The sequence below is a fragment of the Lygodium microphyllum genome, chromosome 10, assembly GCF_053477565.2.
Source record: "Lygodium microphyllum isolate KBCC chromosome 10, Lygodium_microphyllum_v1.1.10, whole genome shotgun sequence".
Classification (NCBI taxonomy): Eukaryota; Viridiplantae; Streptophyta; class Polypodiopsida; order Schizaeales; family Lygodiaceae; genus Lygodium; species Lygodium microphyllum.
Genome location: NC_141144.1, coordinates 130,643,813 through 130,664,974, shown reverse-complemented (window position 1 = coordinate 130,664,974; position 21,162 = coordinate 130,643,813). Strand labels below are relative to the sequence as shown.

Here is a 21,162-nt window from a genome sequence, read left to right as displayed (position 1 = left end):
ACCACTTATAGAAGTACTCGCTGAAGAAGAATTTTCAGCATTAATAGTGTTGGATGATCCATCAGAAACCACTGCAGTAGGATTACCATACCATGAATCTAGCTTGTCAAAAACTACGTCTCTTGCTGATCAAGGTCTCATGAGTGGACGATACATAACATTTGTAAGCCTTCCTATCTTGTGCATAACCTAGAAAAACACTCTTGACAGCTTTTGGATCCAATTTCTTTCTCTTTTCATCAGGAACATGCACGTAAGCAATGTAGCCAAACACCTTAAGATGCCCAATGTTAGGCTTGTGGCCATACATCTTCTCATAGGAAGTTACATCATGAATCTTGGTTGTAGGAGTTCTATTCAGCACATAAACAGTAGTAACCACTACTTTAGCCCAATAAGCATTTGGCAAACTCTTTTCATTAAGCATTGCCCTTGGTGATTCCATAAGCACACAATTATTCCTCTCTGCTACACCATTCTGCTGTGGTGTATAACTACAAGTAAGTTGTCTTTTTATACCATATTTGGCAAGATACATGTCAAACTCTTTGGATACATATTCTCCACCTCCATTTGATCTTAAACATGAGATATAACAGCCCTTCAACATGCTTTTTGAAGTCTTTAAAAGCATCAAACACCTCATCTTTGTGTTTCATAATGTACAGCCATGTGTATCTACTGAAATTATCAATGAAAGAGACATAATATCGAGCACCACTAAAAGAAGCATTATGAGACAACCCCCATACATCCGAGTGTACTAACTACAATGGACGAGAACTATTCTTGACATGTCTCATAAAAGGAAACCTTGCTTGTTTCCCAAACTAACAAGCAAAGCATAGATGTCCAAGATCATTGTATTTGAACTTAGGTAACCCAAGTACAACCTCTTTTAGTTGCATAGATTTCATCTTCTGAACATTTGCATGGCCAATACATTTATGCCAATTTTCAACATCCCGTACAACTTCATCATCATGGGCAAACATGGTTGCCTTCAATTCCAGAATAGATGCATCCAACGTAAACATTCTGCCATCCCTTTTGCCTTTTAGCAACATCAATTTGTAGCCATTACCATATTCATCGATATAGCATATATCCTTATTGAATCTGACATGCAGATTCTACTTTGCCATTTGTCCAACCGACAAAAGATTTTTAGTGATCGATGGTACATGGAGCACATCATGTAGACTCTTTTTATTGCTGTTAGGCATAAGCAATGTGACCACACCTGTATGTTGAATATCATGCTGGGTATCATCCCCAATGCAGACATATCCATGAGAATATGCAACCAACTCATCAAACCATTAGCAATGTGACCACACCTGTATGTTGAATATCATGCTGGGTATCATCCCCAATGCAGACATATCCATGAGAACATGCAACCAACTCATCAAACCATTCTCCATGGGGTATCATATGATTAGAGGCCCTTGAATCTATGTACCATTTCTGATATTTGCCTTGCTTAGGCACATTCTTTGATACTGTGCTACATAGCAAATAATCTATCTCCCTGATCATCTTAAGTACCACTAGAAGATGCATAATTTCTATGTTGTCTACCTTTTGCTTTCATGTCTGCTTGCTTCTTATGACAATATTTGGCAATATGCCCATATCTACCACAATAATGACTATCTTTGTCCTTGTTAGACTGCTCATTTGACTGCCAAGATCCACCACCTCTGCCTCTAAGTGATCTCCCCCTACCTCTAAAGGCGCTAGATCCTCGGTGGCCCTGCATATTCGAGCTATTCCATGCATTCTGCTACTAATGTCCATAGGTATTTCGAGTGTCTCCTCAACCTCGAAAAGAACTATGACCTCTGCCATGCTGGCTAGAGTAGAAAACAATGTCTCTGCCTTGAGATGAACTGGAACCTATGTTAAGACCAAACTTTACTTCTTCATGCAGCAGTAATGCAAGCAGTTCATTCCAATCAGGGGGTTCTGCTCTTACAAAAATAGAAGTATCAAATGCCTTGTACTCCTTGCCAAGCCCATTCGATGTCATTGCAATCATATCATCATGTGAAACACTAGACCCAATAGTAGCTAGCCGGTTGGCTGTGGTCTTTATCTCTATCATGTATGCTTGAATGCTCCTATCATTTTTGGATATATTATTAAATTGCTGCTTAAGATGTATCTTCCTTGCATGTGTGACATTACCATAAATTTTCACGAGTGTATCCCAAGCATCTTTAGAGGAACAAAAACTGGTAATTTGCATAGCCATTGAATCAGAAATGCACAAAGAGAACCAACGTAGTACTTTGCTAGCTCTTTCCGACCACTATTGATGAGCTCTTCGCTAATCCTGTGTTGGATTTTGTTCAAGTAATTTGGGTTCAGATTCAGTCCCCATGTTTAAATCTAATATCCTCTGCCAATCAGAAAATTCTACATCCTAAACTTCCATAGTGTGAAGTTCTTGTTATCAAGCCCATCATTGACAATTTGGGTGATATTATCAGTGCCCTGAGCATTTGCCATATTGCAATAGATAGTTTTTAATCAATGCCAGACTCCTTGCAAACCAATATGTCTTACTAACTAATTTCAGCCAACTTTTATCGCCGTTTTCTGCACCAAAATCCTTGCTGAAATCATAGTATTTCAACCCACAAACATGTTAGACACATCCACGATCAAGTGTCACAACATGTAGGTACATCAACCAGTTCATAGAGCATATAGTTGCTTGCATACCACCCTATGTACATTCAATCTTACTGATAGTAGAGAAACATACAGTCTACAATCAACATTAGTAAATGACCAGTAGCCTTTTCTTAGTCAAAACAGAGATATTTATGTGTCAAACATGTCCCAAAACATCTTAGACATTTGCCACTATATGCGGAAGTCCATACATGACCTTTCAGACACACTGTAGTATATGTACAGTAAGTATAAATGCCAAATATCTTTTTGGCTAATAACAGTCAGCCAATACGTAGCCAAAACAAGGGCAATCCAAGCTCAAAAGCTTCATGAATTATAGCATACATATGCCAACACATGTAGACACCAAGACATGATCATACCGACATTCATACATGCATTGTCTTCAAGAACCAATGTCATATAACTCCTATACTGTTCATGTACAGCCAATAATCATGTCAATGCAGTTGATTTTCAACTCCAAAAGTTAGCATTCAATGCTCTTTTCAATTCATCAACATCCAACATACATATGCCCATAATTAGCGTCCACAGATACTATCCAATGTCATAGATTGCTTCAAGAAGTAATAGATGCTTGATATCCATAGTTCACGACAGATTTCCAGCCTATTAAAACCTTCCAAAGGTGAGCATTTGACACTCCAGAACCATGCTCAAATGCATGAGAATAAGGGCACATACATTGTTAGGATGAAAGCCACCAGTGCCTTGGAACCACATGTTGTTTACTACAGTAAATAGCCAGTCTGCATAGGTCTGTGCTAAATATCTCAAAATCTCTGAAGAATTTGAAAAATTTTCTTCTGCAAAGTTGTAGACCATATCGAAATGGTTAGGTTGAAACAGTTTATTTCTCCAAAATCCATTTATGTAGCAAGATATGGCTTCTACAAAAAACGAATTGTAGGCGCAGTCTGTCTTTGATGTTGAATGGCCACTCACGGGTGCTCAATGAAGCCTTATGAAGCTCCCAAACAAGCCACAACAAGCTCTTGCACAAGCACAAAGCATAAACCCTGATGCATACCTTGACAATAACAATGATAGCCTTTCTTCTTCAACAGAGACTCTTATATTCAAGCTCCAGATGTAGACTCCTTCAATGCCATACTCCAGAGAGCCCATTCATGTTGGCTTTGATACCATGCTCAAAGATAAGAGAGACATAGTGGAGCCAAAGAGTGAGTAGTCAACTCATCTCATTCATCTTCATTATTCAATTTCTACTAACATGAAAGAGATAATACAACTAGGTTACCACTAACCATGACTAATTGTGGTTAGGTCAACACCGACTTATTTAATATCCCACACATGAGTACAATTGGACACAGTTGTAGGTAATGTCGGTCACACATACATGCATATGAGTAGTTAAGCTTGAAGTCTCAACATGGCCGCGTTGTCAACTTGAATTTGGACATTTTGCAACTGTTGTCGTTGAGTTATTAGCCATTAGCAATATCTCCGAACATGACCATGTGTGTTACAGTAAAAACATTTAGGGTGGCCATGTGTATCTCTATCAGGGAGCGACTTGCGATTAGAAAATTGGACATTTTGGATGCCTATGTCCATGGGTGTGGGAAATTTGGGTGCGACAGCGATATTGCTAGATGATGGAGTTGCTAGAGGCTGTACTTGTTCATTTGGCATTGCACCTTCAATACACTAGGTAGTTTGAATGGTTGCATGAAAATTGGTAGGGTCTTGGTCTCGTACATGATGTGAGATGTCATGGCAGAGACGTGGCCAGAGAAAAACAACTTCATTTCTTTAGACATGGTAGGGTCTACCCACAAAGAAGTTGGTTAATCTTGACAATGAATTCGACTATTGGTTCATGCTGCTGCTAGCACAAAGCATTCAATTGCTGAAGAGCAATTTGAGTGACATCTTGATGTGCGAAGTTTTGGATTAATAGTGACCTCAGCAAATTCCAGTTGGCTTTGACATTGTTATAAACCAAGTGGTGGAAACCCTTCTAACAACGTGCAGGTTTCCAAGGCACGATGATTATCTTGCCATTGATGATAATTAGCAACATTGTCAAAATGATCTAGCCAGGTTAGCACGTCCTCAGTGGGAAAACATGAGAATGGCTTGGGCCGTATCTTGGGGTCTGTTTGATGAGCCTTGGCTGTGTGTAGAGAGAGAATTGATGAGGGATCGATTTGTCTGATTGACCTAGGCTAGGAGGGTTGAAATAGCATGGAACATCTGTTTTGCAGCAAAAGGTTGTGAAGCAAAATCTGGGTGCATGGAAGCATCCTTGAACTGTGGGGAACTTGGCTGATGTCTAGGGGACAGACTTGACTTATTGTGAAGACTTATCTAGGCTAAGGGAGCTCTGTACAGTGTATGAAACGAGGAAGGCGATAGTCAAGAACCCGTTGCCTAGATATCAAGAAATTGTGCTTCTTGACTCTGCCCGCTGTCTCCACCAATGTGGAATGCTCTACTCTCAATTCCACCTGCCAATCGACAGTGTGTGCCCTTCTATTATAGATTGTGTGTACAACATGCCAAGATATGGTTTGCTACAACGGCTGCTAGCCTAGCTGGGCTTGATAGGACACGTCAGATCTCCTAAGTGGAAGGGGGCACCACAATATATATTCAAATTAAAACATTATAAGATTTAATTGACTCATATTACTTTTGATGCACGGAATGAGTTGTAGGGTTGTCAAATACAAAAGGAAGCAAGCAAGCATGTGATTGCTTCCCTTTGCTCAAAAAATGCGAAACTAGAGCGGTGCGAGCTTCATAGTCACACCAACCATGCGAGCCAGTACAGCTAGTATATTTTCATCTTATGTGTAGCGGGACGGTGGTCAATGGTTTAACACGGGTGTGGAATTGTATAAATAGCTTAAATGTCGGGAGCTGTGTTTCTGCGTCATCCTCCTGCTCGCATCTTCGCGCCCGCCATTGATCCGACATTCCTGTGCATCGACAAGAGGAGAAGGCTCCCTCCAGCCGCTTCCTACTGGCGTGCTGGTAGCATCATCCCCCGCGTTTCCTTCTTTGCTTGCGCCAGCGGCGTTAATTCTCCCTCGTCCATGGCGCCCCCTCTTTCCCCCTCTTCCTCCCTTTCCCTCTCCTACGAGCACGAACTCGGTATCGCCATTAAAGCTGCAGGCCTCGCTGCCCGCCTCTGTCAGGTCAGTCTCTCCACAAAATGTTGCTGATCAGAAAGTGCAGCATTCTCCATAATTTTTCTGTACTTTAACAATCGTAGTAGTGACCCTTATCTGAAAATCAAACTCCTGAAGTATTTTAGCCCCTGGGGCATTCATGAGATAGCCATTGGCTGCTCCCTTCACGAAATGGCCATCTCAAAAAATTTTCTGCCATAGAGACATACTCTCCCCTTCTTTAAGGCATAAACTATATCATGCAGTTCCTTTTCAATAGTTGAATGTTTTTGTTGCAATGTGCGCAATTTTTTCTTTCAAAAGCAACCACTCTTTCTTTCTCAGTTAGAGTAGCACGCAAAGCTTTCTACCTCTACAACAGGCTTGATCACTCCACAAAGAACTGGAGCTATTGTTATAGCCATTACCTTATCTCAATGCTTCCCTGGGGGTAAGCCTGCAGCTCTGCGTCCAAAGCAAGAAATATATTTTCTAAAGAATTCACAACTTGATTCCTTAGTCTACAAGGAACATTTCAATCAAGTCAGTCTTTGACATAAAAAGGATTAATGCCTTGAAGTGTAGACTAGAATCACTTGAGTAGACAATTGCAGTTAGCAAGATGGCATCCTTAAAGTGTAGACTAGATTCACTCGAATAGACAATTACAATTAACAAGATAGCATGATCATGAAAAATTTACACAATGTGTATATGTAGGCCAAAAGCTTAGAATACACATATCTATGCATAAAAACTTGTATGAGAAATCTATAAGATTGTTTTTATAATGTACTTGAAAAGAGCATGATATCCTTATTGGGGATCCTTAAATTTTCGAGGGTCTCTAGAATTTAGGATGTTCCTAAATTTTAGGAGCTTCAAATTGGCATAAAAATGTTAATCTTAAAAGGAAGACCATAAATAAGAGATAATTGTCCTTCAAGCTTTCAAATATCCTATAGCTTGTCTCACTTCATGACATGTGATTGAACACTTCTCTTATGTCACTCTATTTTATCTCTTTGCATAAAGTCTCTCTTCTTCTATAAAAAGAGCTTATTTTCTCTCATTTACATTAGATTTCACTGTTGAAAACTCATGTATGATAATTAAAAACAGCATTAAAGCTGATCGCAAACCATCTCCACCATTATTCTCCACTTTCTAACAATTAAATCTCTCAATCATTTTCTACTTTCATTGCTGTTTTACAAGATAGTAAACTTGTAAATTCATTGTAGCACCAATTTTGGAAGCTCTTTTTCCACTTCAAGATCAAGAAAGAGGCTAGATTAATGCATTGTTTGATCAACCATGAAGAAAAACTGATTTTCCTTCTTTTTTTACTTATATTAAAAGACCTCATTTTCTCTCATTTTATATCAGATATCATCATTGTAAACTCATATAGAATAGTTGAAGATACTCCAAAAGTTGGTCATAATGATCTTCACCATCTTGATTTTCCTCTATTATCATTACTTTTTTTAAGCGTAACAATTGTATAGATTTATTAAAATGCCAATTTTTGAAGTTCTTCTTTCACTTCAAGATCAAGAAAGAAGCCATACCAATGTACTATCGATCAACTATGAAGAAAGACTGATTTTTCTTCTCTTCCTACTCTCAATTTGTAAATAAACAGGTCGGGATTGAGTAGAACTATATTTCTTCAGGGAGAGTTGGTTTGTTTGTCTTTAACTTGCAACTTGTCTCCATCTCTTTTATGTGCCCATGGGTGTAATTTTTTGAATAATTTTCATAATTCAACTTCAAGTGTTTGTTCATTACATTTTCTAGAATGTTAAGTTTAAAAAATAAGCAAATATTATAATTGTTGAGCATACTATGTTGGGGTGTCTACAATGGTATCAAAGCTTTGGTTCAATTCTCACCCCAACACTAGTTGTGCTTATGATGATAAGCTTGTTTGTTTGTTTTTAATCCTTCTATTGAGTGCTTGAGCATATTTTTATTAGAGTTTTAATGAAAGAGTCGAGCGCTATTTTTCAAGCCATTCAAAGCCTTAGGGAGAAGATATCAGCGGATTAGCAAGAGGGGCTGATTTGGTACTGTGTATCGATTGGTTGCATACTATCTTCATGTGTTGAGGAAATCAATGCATATGGTTGCACAGTGCTCTCTAAAAAGTCCACATGTATGTTTGGAATTTTAGCAAAAAAATGGTTGATTCAAATCTCTCTTCAACTAGACGAGAAAGACTTTCACTATATAAGGCATCTAAAGAGTATCCTTGCTTGTTTGTGGATAGTAGGTTCTATTGCTATCTTCATGTGTAGATGTACTCTAAAGTTGTACATGGTATATCGTATGTAAAGTCTCATTGAAATGCTAAGTGAGCTCGAGTAGTACAGTGTGGGGATTGATCTCATATAGTAGTCTAAAGATCTCTCGAGTAGATGCCCAATGTCTTTGTGGAAAAGTAGTATCTTGGGTGTTTAGGAACTACAATGGGGGCACTATCCTGTGTATAATGAAAATCCATTGTGAATGAGGCGTAGGCATGATCAGTTGCAACCCCAATGGGACATTGAGATATTGTGATATCATCAATATGGGAGGAAGCTAACACATATACACACACACATACAGAGAGAGAGAAGAAAGAAGGTTCTATTAATATTCTTTGGAGGCCAAAATTGACCTATAAGATAAATCAAATGATTCATTACATTTCAACTCGGATATTAGTGCCATAAAGGCACATAAAAAGAGAAAACATAAGAATAACTAAAAAGAATAAACTCTAAGCTTGTTTGACTTGTAAGAGCTTTAATTACAATATCGAATTTCATTACAAAAATAGAGGGTAGCTAAATCCCATTAGAAGGTATATTTATTTATGGGAAAGTGGGGTGTGTAAAGACATGCTCTACTATAGAAAACACAAACAATTGTATAACAAATGCATAGACTGATACATAACATAGTTAGGGTTAGGGTAACACAAAGACAATAAACACAGTGAATAATGATGAATGAATACCGAATAGAATACAATGCTCAATGCTGCAAATACACTATGCAATGAAGAATACTGGCCCTGAACTATTGTGTCTCGAGGACTAAGGTAGAGAATATGAGCTAGAGAGTATGTTGTACTTTGAGAGATACCGGAATGCAACAAGGCAACCTTTGAAGGTGTTCCACAACTGAAAATGTAGCAGAGCGGAGTTGGATTAGTGTTAGACAGGTAGAGAAGACAGAGGAATTGCAAACACAGCAGCTGAAGATGACGAGGTAGCTAGCAATGGACCTAGGTCAGTAAAACACTGCAGGTTGAGGTGGTGGTAGAAAACAATAAACACAACCTATCTGAGACACATGGCAGGTTGGGCAGAGCACTTGTAGACTACAAATGCAACAATTTGCTGCACACGTGGTAGTTGGCAAGAGTAGGGATGATGGTTGGCAGCAGTCAGTCGAGGGCTGAAAATAGAAGCAATCTGTAGTAAAAGGCTAGATACTAGACACTCGATGATGGTAGACAATGGTGAGTAGCTTCGATTGAGATGTCCTATGTGTATGAGGTGTGGATAGCGAAGTTCTAACACTTGCAAGTTGTAAAAATGATATTATTATTGGATGGAGGGCAACATGCCTATTGATAGAAATTTTTGGTCCTCCCAATTAGAGCTTGTGCTTATGGGACACAAATACTCTCTATGAATATTCTTCTTAATAAAATGTTTAATTTATTAATTCATTACATTGTGGGATTGTTTTACTAAAGCTAATGCATTTTTAGTGCAACACCACCTCGCTAGCCCAATATTGGAACTTGAAAGGGACTATACTAACACAAGCCTAAATTTTCTTTTTCTTTTTCCAAGGTGTCCCATCCCAAAGCAGCTAGGGAATATCGGCAAAGGGTGCATGTCAGTCGTTGAGTGACCTCCTAAGACTATAGAGGTGATGGTTATCTTACCAAGGGAGCTCAAACGATCATCTTAGAGAGGCCAAGGCATTGGATAAAGGGTGTTTGTCAGTTGGTGTAGAAAGGGACTATACTAGGACAAGCCCGAAATTTCTTTTTCTTTCCCTAAGGCATCCCAACCCAAAGCAACCAGGGTATCAACCAAAGGTACATGTTAATTGTTGAGTGACCTACTAAGACTATAGAGGTGATGGTTATCTTACTAAGGAAGTCCAAATGATCACCGTAGAGAGGCCAAGGCATCGGACAAAGGGTGTTCGCCAACTGCCCAGTGGCTTACTAGGACGTGCAAAGGTGGATGGAACTACAACCGACTTTGTTTTTTTAAAGAAAAAAGGGGCTTTTGATCATTTGGCTTTAAGTGAGGGTTTAGTTTTCATCCTATGGAGTAATTTGTGTCCTTTGGGGAAAACAAGGGATGATCTATTAGAATTATTCCTTGGACTGGCAGGTAGTGCCACGTGGCAGGCTGCCACATGGTAGCGGTCGGACTACATCAGTAGGCTGCATTAAATGCAGCCGGCTCGATTATTTTTCAGCCTTATTTTTAGGTTGTGTTTTTTGCAGTCTTGGCAATTGGGTCTCACAGATTTCAACTTGCAAACTTCGGAGATTGCTCTCGGGGCCGACGGAGATCTGGATCTTGGAGGTGGAGACATACGTAGATATTCTCTATGCACCCGTGTATAATTTGCCATCCTTATACAATATTCTTTACTATAGATTTTCTATGTTTTACTGTCTCTTTTACTCTCTCTCTTTTCTCTCTGGTTCACTCTTTGTCTTGGTAATTCCCTTCGGTATTGCTTCACTCTGACATGGTATCAGAGCATTGAATGATTGACCTAGGGTGTACCCATCTGAAGAGGAGTTTTCAGCGTGACACAAGGCTGCGTTTTCAGCGTTCAAGTGTGAGGAGGTGGGCTGTGCATTAGAATAAGGTTGAGGCAAGTGTGGGCGTGTGAGAAAAGAGAAGATTTGCTGAAGTTGCTGCTGTTTTTTGCTGTTAGAGAAGGAAGAAGGCTGTGTTTTGGGCCTTCACGTGCATATTTTACCTTTTCATTACTTTCGGCGGGTGAAGAAGGAGCGGGATGAGCGAAGCACAGCCCTAGCAGGCTGTATTTTCACAGTCAGAGGGGGATGCTTTTTGTGTTTTGTGTAGGCATTGTAGGTGAAGATGTCTTCTGAGGCCAAGATAGAGTTTTAGGCGATCATGGACCGGAAGGTGTCCATCCTATCAGCTCTTTCTTTAGATCAAAAGCGCGATGGTAGGAACTACCACATTTGGTGGGTCATGACGCTTGCCATATTGGAGTCCCATGATTTGACAGAGCTTGTTACGGAGGCTATCAATCAACCTTCTTCGCGAGACGAGTCCAAACTCTCTTCTAGTAAGAAGGCGGAGTTGGCAAAGGCTCAAGCACATTGGGATAAACTCAATGCTCGCATTCACTCATTTTTATTTCTCTCATGTACTATAGTTGTTATCTCTCATATAGAGCATTTGATGGTGGCTAGGGAGATATGGCTGGAGTTAGATCAGATGTATAATTGAATGATCGTCATGAAGTGAGTTTCTTTGGAAGTGCAAATGAGGACCATGAGTGTCAACAAGTCATCATCCATGCGGGAGCATATCAACAAGCTAAGGCAACTTCAGACGCAGGTTCAAAATGCAAGGAAGGTGATCACTTCTGAAGACATGGTGATAACTCTCCTTGCACAGTTCTTGCCTCACTTCAATGGTCTTTATTCTGCCTTGATTGCTTTAGGGCGGCCTGAGACTCTTTGGTGGAAAGAGTTGGTTCCTATAGTCTTAGACCAAGCGGAGCAACTGAAAGGAACCAATGCTTCGAAATCTGAGGCTTCGGTTGGTCAATCCTCTTAGAAGAAGGGAAAGGACCAAAAGAAGAAGAAGGAAGACAAATCTAAGAAGGACAAAGACAATGAGTCTACTTGTTACATTTGTGGCAAAACAGATTTCTAGAAGAAGAATTGCCCTGACAAACGGAAAAGGAGAAATCTTCAAAGGATTCCGGAGTGGTGGCTGCTCCCTTATCAATTGCTTTCCTCCATTTGGAGGTGGTTGAGAATTCAACCCTACTGGCTTCTGATGCTGCATTGACGGCCCCATTTATTCCGGAGTGGATTGTTGACAGTGGTGCCTCTAGGCACATGACTTCTTCTTCCGTAGGAGTTACTCATTTGTGGCCTTCTTATGGTTGGATTTTTGTTGGAGATAGTTAATCTATTCCTATTTAGGGACGGGGCAATATGCATCTTAGATGGGCGTGGTGGTGCCCATGCATCTGAGGTACTTTATGTGCCGGCTTTGGGGTATCATCTTCTATCGGTGCACAAGATTTGTGCCATCGGCCTCTTGGTCGAATTTGATGTGGATTCTTTTCAAATTCTTGATCGAGGATTGAGAGCGGTTCTTTCTTTAGGTTATGAGGAGAATGGAGTCTACAAGTTGCGGTCTCGTTTTGGCTACCTCAATTATGATTACCTTCGGCAGGCATCTAAGGACCAGTTTGTTCGAGGTTTGCTAGATATTGTGGTGAGTTAGTAGCCTTGTGTATCTTGCATCCATGGAAAGTAGACTTGCGATGTTGTTCCCAACAAGGCTTTGAGGCGGTCTTCGGCACCCTTGGAGCTTGTTTCTACCGATCTTTGTGGACCGATGATGGAATCCCTTTGAGGAAGCTTGTATTTCATGCTCATTGTAGATGATTACAACAGGATGACATGGGTCTATTTCTTGAAGCTGAAGTCGGAGGCTTTCTCCAACTTCAAGGATGGGTTGCTCTTTGAGGAGAACCGATCGGGGCGGAAGCTAAAGACCTTATGATCGGATAAGGGCGGAGAATTTGTTTCTAATGAGTTTGCTTGGTTTTGTGCAGACCGTGATATTCACTAGGAGTTTGCCAATACAAACACCCCTCAGGAGAATGGTATCTTGGAGCGGAGGAATCGTAGTGTGATTGAGACGGTTGTACCGTGATGGAGCATTGTCAAACACCTCAGTGTCTATGGGGTGAGGTTGTGGCTACTACAGTAGTTCACATCCTTAATGGTTCCCCTATTTCTGTTGTTGTTGGTATGACTCCTTTTGAGGTATACTTTGGATCAAAGCTCGATGTTTCTTATTTTAGGGTTTTTGGGTGTGATATTTATGTTCACATTCCGAAGACACAACGTGACAAATTTGAAGCGGCTTCTAGAAGACACGTGTTTGTGGGCTATAGTTCGCAATCTCAAGGCTACCGATTGTATGGTCCTGTTAAGCGACATGTCTACATGAGCCGTGATGTTCGGTTTGTGGAGGTTCTAGCCCTAGAGGGGGATGAGGACCACCCTGTACTTGGAGATCTCGGTGATAGCTGGGCCCCAGTGCCTGTTCCTCTTGAGCTTGTGTCTCTTGAGGACTCTTCTTCGGATGAGGAGCCTACTTTCCAACCACTAGATTCACCGATTGGTCCTCCGTTGACGATGGACCTTCTAGAAACTTCAGCAGATGGAGAGCGCCGAGGTGAGATCCGGCCTCCTCCTCGTTGGGCTCGTGAGACGCTCCGAGATTCAGGGATTGCGGGGGTCCTTGAGGAGTGGCAACCGCAGGATGGACTGCGGAGGTCATGGCGGCACTAGGTACATACTATAGAGCTTGTTTGCTCTAACTACTATTTGATGTTCAGTGTTATGCAGAATAGAGAGTCTATATCAGTAAAGGAAGCTTTACAGTTTGATCATTGGCGGAAGGCGATGGAAGTCGAGTTGGAGGCTATTGAGTAGAATGGCACTTGGTACCTTGTGTCTCATCCCTCTCTTAAGAAGGTGATTGGTGTCAAATGGGTCTTCAAGACCAAGTACCATAGTGATGGCTCTTTGGACAAGCACAAGGCTTGCCTTGTTGCCAAAGGTTTTGCATAGTGCTTAGGTGTTGATTTCCATGATACTTTGGCTCCTATTGCGCGACTATTCATGCTCTTCTTGCCTTGGTTGGTCATAAAAGATGGCCCATCTTTCAGTTGGATGTTAAGTCGGCCTTCTTGAATGGTGATTTGAAGGAGGAGATCTATGTAGAGTAGCCTCTTGGCTTTTGTTCCTTAGATGGGAAGGTTTACAGATTGAAGAAGGTCTTGTATGGCTTGAAGTAGGCTCCGAGTGCTTGGAACGAGAAGATTGACTCCTTTCTCCAGGCAAAGTTGGGATATTGGCGCTCAAGGGCCGATCTGCAGCTTTATGTGCACACTTCCGAGGGTGGTTGTGCGTGTTTGTTTTGTATGTTGATGACTTGATTGTTACAGGTGATCATGCTTAGAAGGTCGAAGAGACGAAGACAGCCCTACATCAAAAGTTCGAGATGACGGATTTAGGACTTCTCCATTTATTTTTGGGCCACGAAATTTATCAAACTCAGAGGGGGATTTTCATCTCTCAGTCAAGATATGCAGAGGAGCTCTTGGTGACTTTTGAGGTGGAGGATTGTCGGTCCATTTCTACTCCTATGGATCCAAACTGGAAGGCCACTTCACACGTAGATTCTCCTTTGGCGGATCCTACCCTTTACCGTGAGTTGATTGGATCATTGATTTGGCTCCTCAACACACGTATTGATCTATGTTTTGCTGTAGGTCCCTTGGCTAGGTTCATGAGTGCACCTTAGCAAGTGCATTGGCAAACTACTTAGAGGATACTTCGGTTTTTGAGGGGGACCTCCGACCTTGGGATTTCCTATTTAGCAGGTACAGGTGCTTCTGATCTTGTTCTTACAGGTTGGAGTGATTCGGATTGGGCTTGCGATGTGGACCAAAGGCAGTCTACTATAGGTTATTGTTTTACCTTGGGTGCTGGTGCTATCTCTTAGAGTAGGAAGAAGCAGCCCACGGTATCCCTATCTTCGATTGAGGCAGAGTATCAGGCCGCATCTTCTACCACATATGAGATGGTGTGGCTTCAGTGTTTGTTGGAGGAGCTTGGTTGCCCCTAGACTCGTCCCACTATTTTGCGGTGCGACAATGAGAGTTGCATTGCCTTGGCATGGAATTCTGTATTCCATGCCCGGACGAAACACATAGAGATCCAGTACCACGTCATTAGGGAGAAGCTTTTGGATGAGACCATTGATGTGGAATATTGTAAGATCGAAGACAATCTTGTAGATTTGTTTAGCCTTGTCCAAGATATGAGAGAGGGTGTTAGAGTCATTCCTTGGATTGGTAGGCAGTGCCACGTAGGCAGGTGCCACCTGGTAGCGTCGGACTGCATCAATCGGCTGCATTAAATGCAGCCAACCTGATCATTTTTCGGCATTATTTTCAGCCTATAAATTGGTTGTGTTTTCTGCAGTCTTGGCAATTGTGTCTCACAGATTTCAGCCTGTAGACTGCGGAGATTGCTCTCGAGGCTGACGGAGATCGGGATCCTCGAGGTGGAGACATACACAGATATTCTCTCTGCACGCCTGTATAATTCTGCATCCTTATAGAGCATTCTTCACTGCATATTTTCTGTGTTTCACTGTCTCTTTCACTCTCTCTCTTCTCTCTCTGGTTCACTCTTTGTCTCGGTCATTCGCTTCCGCATTGCTTCCGACTTTATCATTTTTTGGCATTATTTTCAGCCTATAAATAGGTTGTGTTTTTTGCAATCTTGGCAATTGTGTCTCGCAGATTTCAGCCTGTAGACTGCGGAGATTACTCTCGAGGCTGACGGAGATCGGGATCCTCGAGGTGGAGACATATACAGATATTCTCTCTGCACCTGTGTATAATTCTGCATCCTTATACAGCATTCTTCACTGCATATTTTCTGTGTTTCATTGTCTCTTTCACTCTCTCTCTTCTCTCTCTAGTTCACTCTTTGTCTCGGTCATTCGCTTCCGCATCGCTTTGGCAAGCCAAGATCTTTATAGAATAGACAAGCTATCCCAACCACCCACCACTCGATTTCGGTGATGGAAAAAATCTATGGAGGGTATGCGGTGGAAGCAAAAAAGATAGGTTGAAGCAAGCTAGGCAAGCTGAATAAGCAGAGCAAGGGAGACCACTTGAGAGATTGCTATATGTCTACTTGTAAATATGGTGGATCCACAGTTGACAACCCTCTAAATATTGAAAAGCGATAAATGCACACGGACACATGTTTATAAGAACAGAATGCCGATTCACTCGAGTTATGCAAGAGGCAATGTAGATGATTATGCTTATGCAAAATGCTATACAACAGTGCCACATGGGCAGTGCCCTTGTGTAGGGAAATTATTCACTTGTCAAAGTGGCCTTTTACAATTCATGTTTATCCTGAGGATGCAGATAATATATACAAGAGAATAAATGTCTCTAAAAAAATAACTTGAATCAAAATCCTATCATCCTCAACAGAAAATAGCTGCCCCCTCTCAGTGTAGAAGGAAGAGCCAGAGAGAGTTACTTTTTGCCCATTAGTTCGAAGCAGTAGGAGGGTGCATCCATGTTGATCTTGGGTAGCAAATACTATAGAACTGGTCAGTTGATTGCCTTGGTTAAAATAATTACAAAATTGTCAGATGATGGCACAAAATCTAGGTGGATGGTACCTAGCTTAACCTGCTCTTTGGTGAAGTGAAAGTGGATCCCAACATGTTGTGTCTGTTGTATGGTGATTAGGTTACTAGCAAGTGCTATGGCACTTTGGTTATTGCAGTAGGTGACAGTTGGAGAGTTGCACGGGAAATGGAGAGCCTTGTATTTATCCAAAGTTTCGTTAGCTTTCAAATTAGTCCTAAAGATCCACTTGGTCCCGATGACTTGCTCGTGACTCAAACGATCCACCAAGGTCCAAGTCTCACTTTTTCAATGATCGCAAGCTGCTTTTTCATGGCCTCTTACCATTGAGGATGCTTTAGAGCCTCTTGTCAACTCTTTGGCTTAGAATGCGCTATATAATTTGCCATAAAGACACACCCGAATGAAACACTAGGGATAAGTGGGGCAGATCTTCTAGGGCCCTCTGGAGTGGAATCTATTGGAAGGATCCCCGAATTCCACACGGTCTATTGGTATTAGCAAGGTAATGGGTCTGGCAATGGAGGCTTGGGTATTTATGTCTTTGTAGGTGGGTTAGGGGTGGGCAGCAAACTCCGCTTAGAAGACACTATCTTTGATGTGCAAGGAGTAGGGGATCGGCTTAGAGGCTGTTGTAGTGCTATATACAATATCCCTCTCATTAACCTCTCTCTAGACAATCACCTTGTTTGTTCGAGGATCGGGGCTTTTTGTCAGAGTGCAATGAATGCGAAAGCGTACGGACAAGATTGAAAGACAATGAACATGGGAGAAGAGGGAGAGCAAAAAGAGACAAAAGAACACAAAAATCTGCATTTAATTTAATGCTTAAATGAAGAGGGCAGATGTACAAGGGCTGTCGGTGTATCTTCTCGAGCTAGATCTCTCTCATCAACTTGAAAAATAGAAGTGAGGAAGGCAGGCTGCACTGGTGCTATAAATAGCACAACAGAATGCATAAAAAATAGGTAGGTCGACCAGTCAAATTTGGCTGATTGCCGCGAGATCTGACTGACCTACCAAATATTGCTAAAAACACCACTAAACTGGTCATTGGCAATGCTGCAATAAATGTGATCTGCCCAGCCTGCACACATGGCATTGACCTGCCCGCCGAAACCGCCCAAACATGGACGCCTATTGAAGAAGATGCCCACATAACTGACAAGAAATGCATAAGTCCCTCCGAGAGAACTGACTACACCAAACTATATCCTAAGAATGCTAGTCTAGGGGTTGACTAGTCTCTAACACCCCCTCTTAGATCCTGGACGCAGCATAAGGTGTAGGGATCTGGAGTGCTGTCAGAGAACAACTTGAGAAGCGCCTATGTAAACAAATTTGCTAGATTATCCTGTATCTTGTAGCAAACCACATCAATATTCTCAAATGGTATTGTATCTCAAATTTCATGGTAACCGCGAAACACGTTTTGCTGGCATTGAAACATGAAGCACCTAAAACGTTTCAGTGAAACTCGAAATGCCCTGAGGGAAACGGTTGATTGAAACCACATTTTTAAATTGGAAAAAAATCATTCTTTCTTGCTCTTTTGAGAGTTTTTAGACACTTTGCATATAAGATAGACATCATTTGTTGATATGAAAGTATTCGCCTCGTATAAATATGTAAGTTTATATATATATAAAGTACAAGTGTAAGGGTGCGTGCACACCCGAACACGGTAAAAGGCAAGGTGAGTTTTTATTTCTAATACATGGAAGGCCCTTCACCATCTGTCAGTATGATAGCTCATATGATGTGGGCTAAGTGAAAATGCCAAACATGCTCAGTGTCCATGGGATCCTTCGTAGTGGCTAAAGTCTAGAAATGATGGAACTCAAAGCCCTCGGCTGTTGGCTTGAAAAGAAACCGTGTCATGTGGAACCCTTGGATGTTAGCCATGTTTTTTGGTACCCACACTTAGCCTTTTTTGCAACAGCCTTGCAACAGCCTCTGGATGATTACCATGTTTGTGGCATACCCACACTTAGCAAGGTTCAACTCATGACAGCCTCTGTACACTTAGTGCTTTCTTTACGGTTGTGATTGAGCAGGGTTGTTGAGAGTTATGCAAACACACCCATGTGAGAGCCTCTTTGTATGGAGAAAAAGGGCAAGACTCAAGCAGTTTACTAGAGAGGATGCGTGGAATACAGGATGCTTGAATCCCATAAGCACAGTGGAGAAAAAGGGAACTATGATGAGCCTATAAAGTGTTGTACGTTCTTATCATTCAATGATGGAATACTATTGTACTTTGTCCTTTCAGTCATAGTCAGTGTCATACTCAAGATTGTGTTTATGAGTCCAAGCTTCCATCTTAGAACCTAATTCACTTGAGTAATAGTTGGTCTCTCTAATCTATGTCATCATGAACATTGTCTTTGTGTTCCATCCGCCATAGCCATGCTCTAGATCCATGCATCTCAACAGTACAGGCCACTAGGCTGTGCTTTACGGTGAGGAATCACTAAACTGGTTTGAGACTCAAGGACCTTGTCTGTAGCTGCTGTGAGAGCAAGTCGTATGTTTTCCTCATTCTCAGGTTAATTGTGACTGAGCTCAGCCATAAGGGTTAAATTATCCATCTTCAACCCCTAACTTTTCTCTCCCCCTTTTAATATGTCTATGGCTATGTTGCTTTGGGAATGTTGATTTCAAAAGTTTTTGTGAAGACGACTATAATTCTAGGCTGTAAAATCGGGGCTTTGGCTCTAAATGAGAAGTACAAAGTAGTGTCATAATTTTCTTTCTTTGGAGCTTATAACTGTAGGTTGCACATGGAGAGGCTGCTTTTAACAATCAGGATCCTCTATACAGGCTGTTCAAAAAAAATTACTAACAAAGGAGACACAAACCAAGGCTGATAAGTCTCCTGTTACAGTAGCTGATTATGGTATATGCTTATGTTTAAGAATGCATGGTTCCCAAGTAAAGTTAGACAGAGTTGCTGGATGATTCTGTGGTCCTTTTGGACGTGCAGGCTCTCAAGCTCTTGTCAGCTGGTTTTTGGAAAGGGAGTCTCCACCAGGTTCATTTTCTCTGGTTGCTGAAGAGGTATGGAGTTTATAAATCTCTCCCTTTCTTGGTTTGGATGTGTTTTGCATTGAGAAGTTCTCTGCTCATTGGCCTCTATCTTGGCAGGATGGAAATGATTTGCAGGGAGAAGCTGGGCTGGAAATGCTTTTACGTATTACAGAGCTGGTGAATGAAACAATCAGTGCTGAAGATGTCCAAATTACTTCCCCTTTGACCAAAGATGATGTTTTGGAGGCCATTAACAGAGGAAAATCTGACGGTGGCCAGATTGGCAGGCATTGGGTTCTGGATCCAATTGATGGAACAAAAGGGTATGCGTAAGCATGCCAATCAACAACTTTGCACTCAAGAAATTGTTTTTCTCACTCATTCACAAAAAATTTTCATTACCCTTTAATGAATGCGAAGCTCAAACGTGAAGCTAATCTCAAACTTTTGTCAATTTGATTTTTGCGAAGGTTTTTACGAGGAGACCAGTATGCAGTAGCTTTAGCTCTCCTTGACGAAGGGGAAGTCGTTCTTGGTGTCTTGGCCTGCCCCAACTTGCCTTTTACTGGGGTGTCATTGGTAACATCTGGGGTACCGGTTGGCTGTTTGTTCAGTGCAAGGAAAGGAGCAGGCACAATCATGGAGTCTTTGGATGGCTCACTCCCATCTCGGAAGGCACATTGCTCTACCTTTATTTGTATAACTTAGTATTTTTGCCATTGTGACAGCTGGGGGCATCTTCAATGACTGCTATGACAAATTTTTCCACAGGTTTGTGTTAGTGATGTCAGTGATCCTGCATTGGCCACTTTCTGTGAGTCAGTCGAGTCAGCTCATTCAATGCAGACTTTGACTGCAAGTATTGCTAGGGTACATCTTCAATTTCATCTGTCCTCATGGCTCCTACATAGAAGAATCCTCTGTTCATGTGATAATCTATGCATGTCCCTATGCTAACTTGTTCTCTTGATGCAGATTATGGGTGTCAAAGCATCACCTGTAAGGATAGATAGTCAAGCAAAGTATGGTGCAATGGCAAGAGGGGATGCTGCTATTTATTTACGTTTTCCACATGCAGGCTATCGGGAAAAGATTTGGGATCATGCTGCAGGTGCAATTGTTATAAAAGGTATGCTGCATTTATTTAATTGTCATTATTGGGGACTGGACTGGACCACAGTCTCACACCATACCTCTATTGTGTACAGAAGCTGGAGGTGAAGTTCTGGATGCAGCAGGAAAACCTTTGGACTTCTCAAAAGGGAGATATCTTGATTTGGAGCATGGTATTGTTGCTACAAATCGAAAGCTCATACAGTCACTTTTAGTAGCAACAAAATCTGCTATATCTGGAGCCATGATGTGATTGATGTATGGAAGTTTTGTAGAGTCACGGCTGCAATATGCATCTTGATGCAGAGAAGAAGACATGAGTTTATTTATACTTCAAAATTAAGGAGAACCGGACGTGATGATTGTTGATTGTACACATTCTGAAATATATAGTAATTGTGGATTCTACATGAATGGGCTTGTTGGATGAAAGTTAACACTGGATAATGCTGGAAGGACACTACCTTCTTCATTTCATGTGGAACAATGTTGAACATATTGTTGACATTGACGGCAGCTAAACCTGCAAGCAGTACCTGCGCTTACGGTGTTTCCATGCCATGGTTTGGATGAATGGAGAACATGATTCTTTCTTGTAGAAGACATGCAGAGTGTAGAAGACAAAGAAATCTGGGGATCTAGCCACATGCCATACAGT

General features: G+C 41.4%; 1 protein-coding gene across 1 annotated transcript; it reads left to right on the top strand.

Annotated features, from left to right (window-relative positions):
- Nucleotides 1-5,464: 5,464 nt before the first annotated feature.
- SAL1 (SAL1 phosphatase-like protein) lies at nt 5,465-20,914 on the top strand. The gene is made up of 8 exons (XM_087686919.1): nt 5,465-5,882; nt 19,185-19,260; nt 19,348-19,421; nt 19,509-19,714; nt 19,862-20,066; nt 20,163-20,261; nt 20,367-20,520; nt 20,600-20,914. The coding sequence occupies exons 1-8, from the start codon at nt 5,595-5,597 to the stop codon at nt 20,755-20,757; spliced, it is 1,260 nt and encodes a 419-aa protein (XP_087543045.1). The 5' UTR covers nt 5,465-5,594; the 3' UTR covers nt 20,758-20,914.
- Nucleotides 20,915-21,162: the final 248 nt, after the last annotated feature.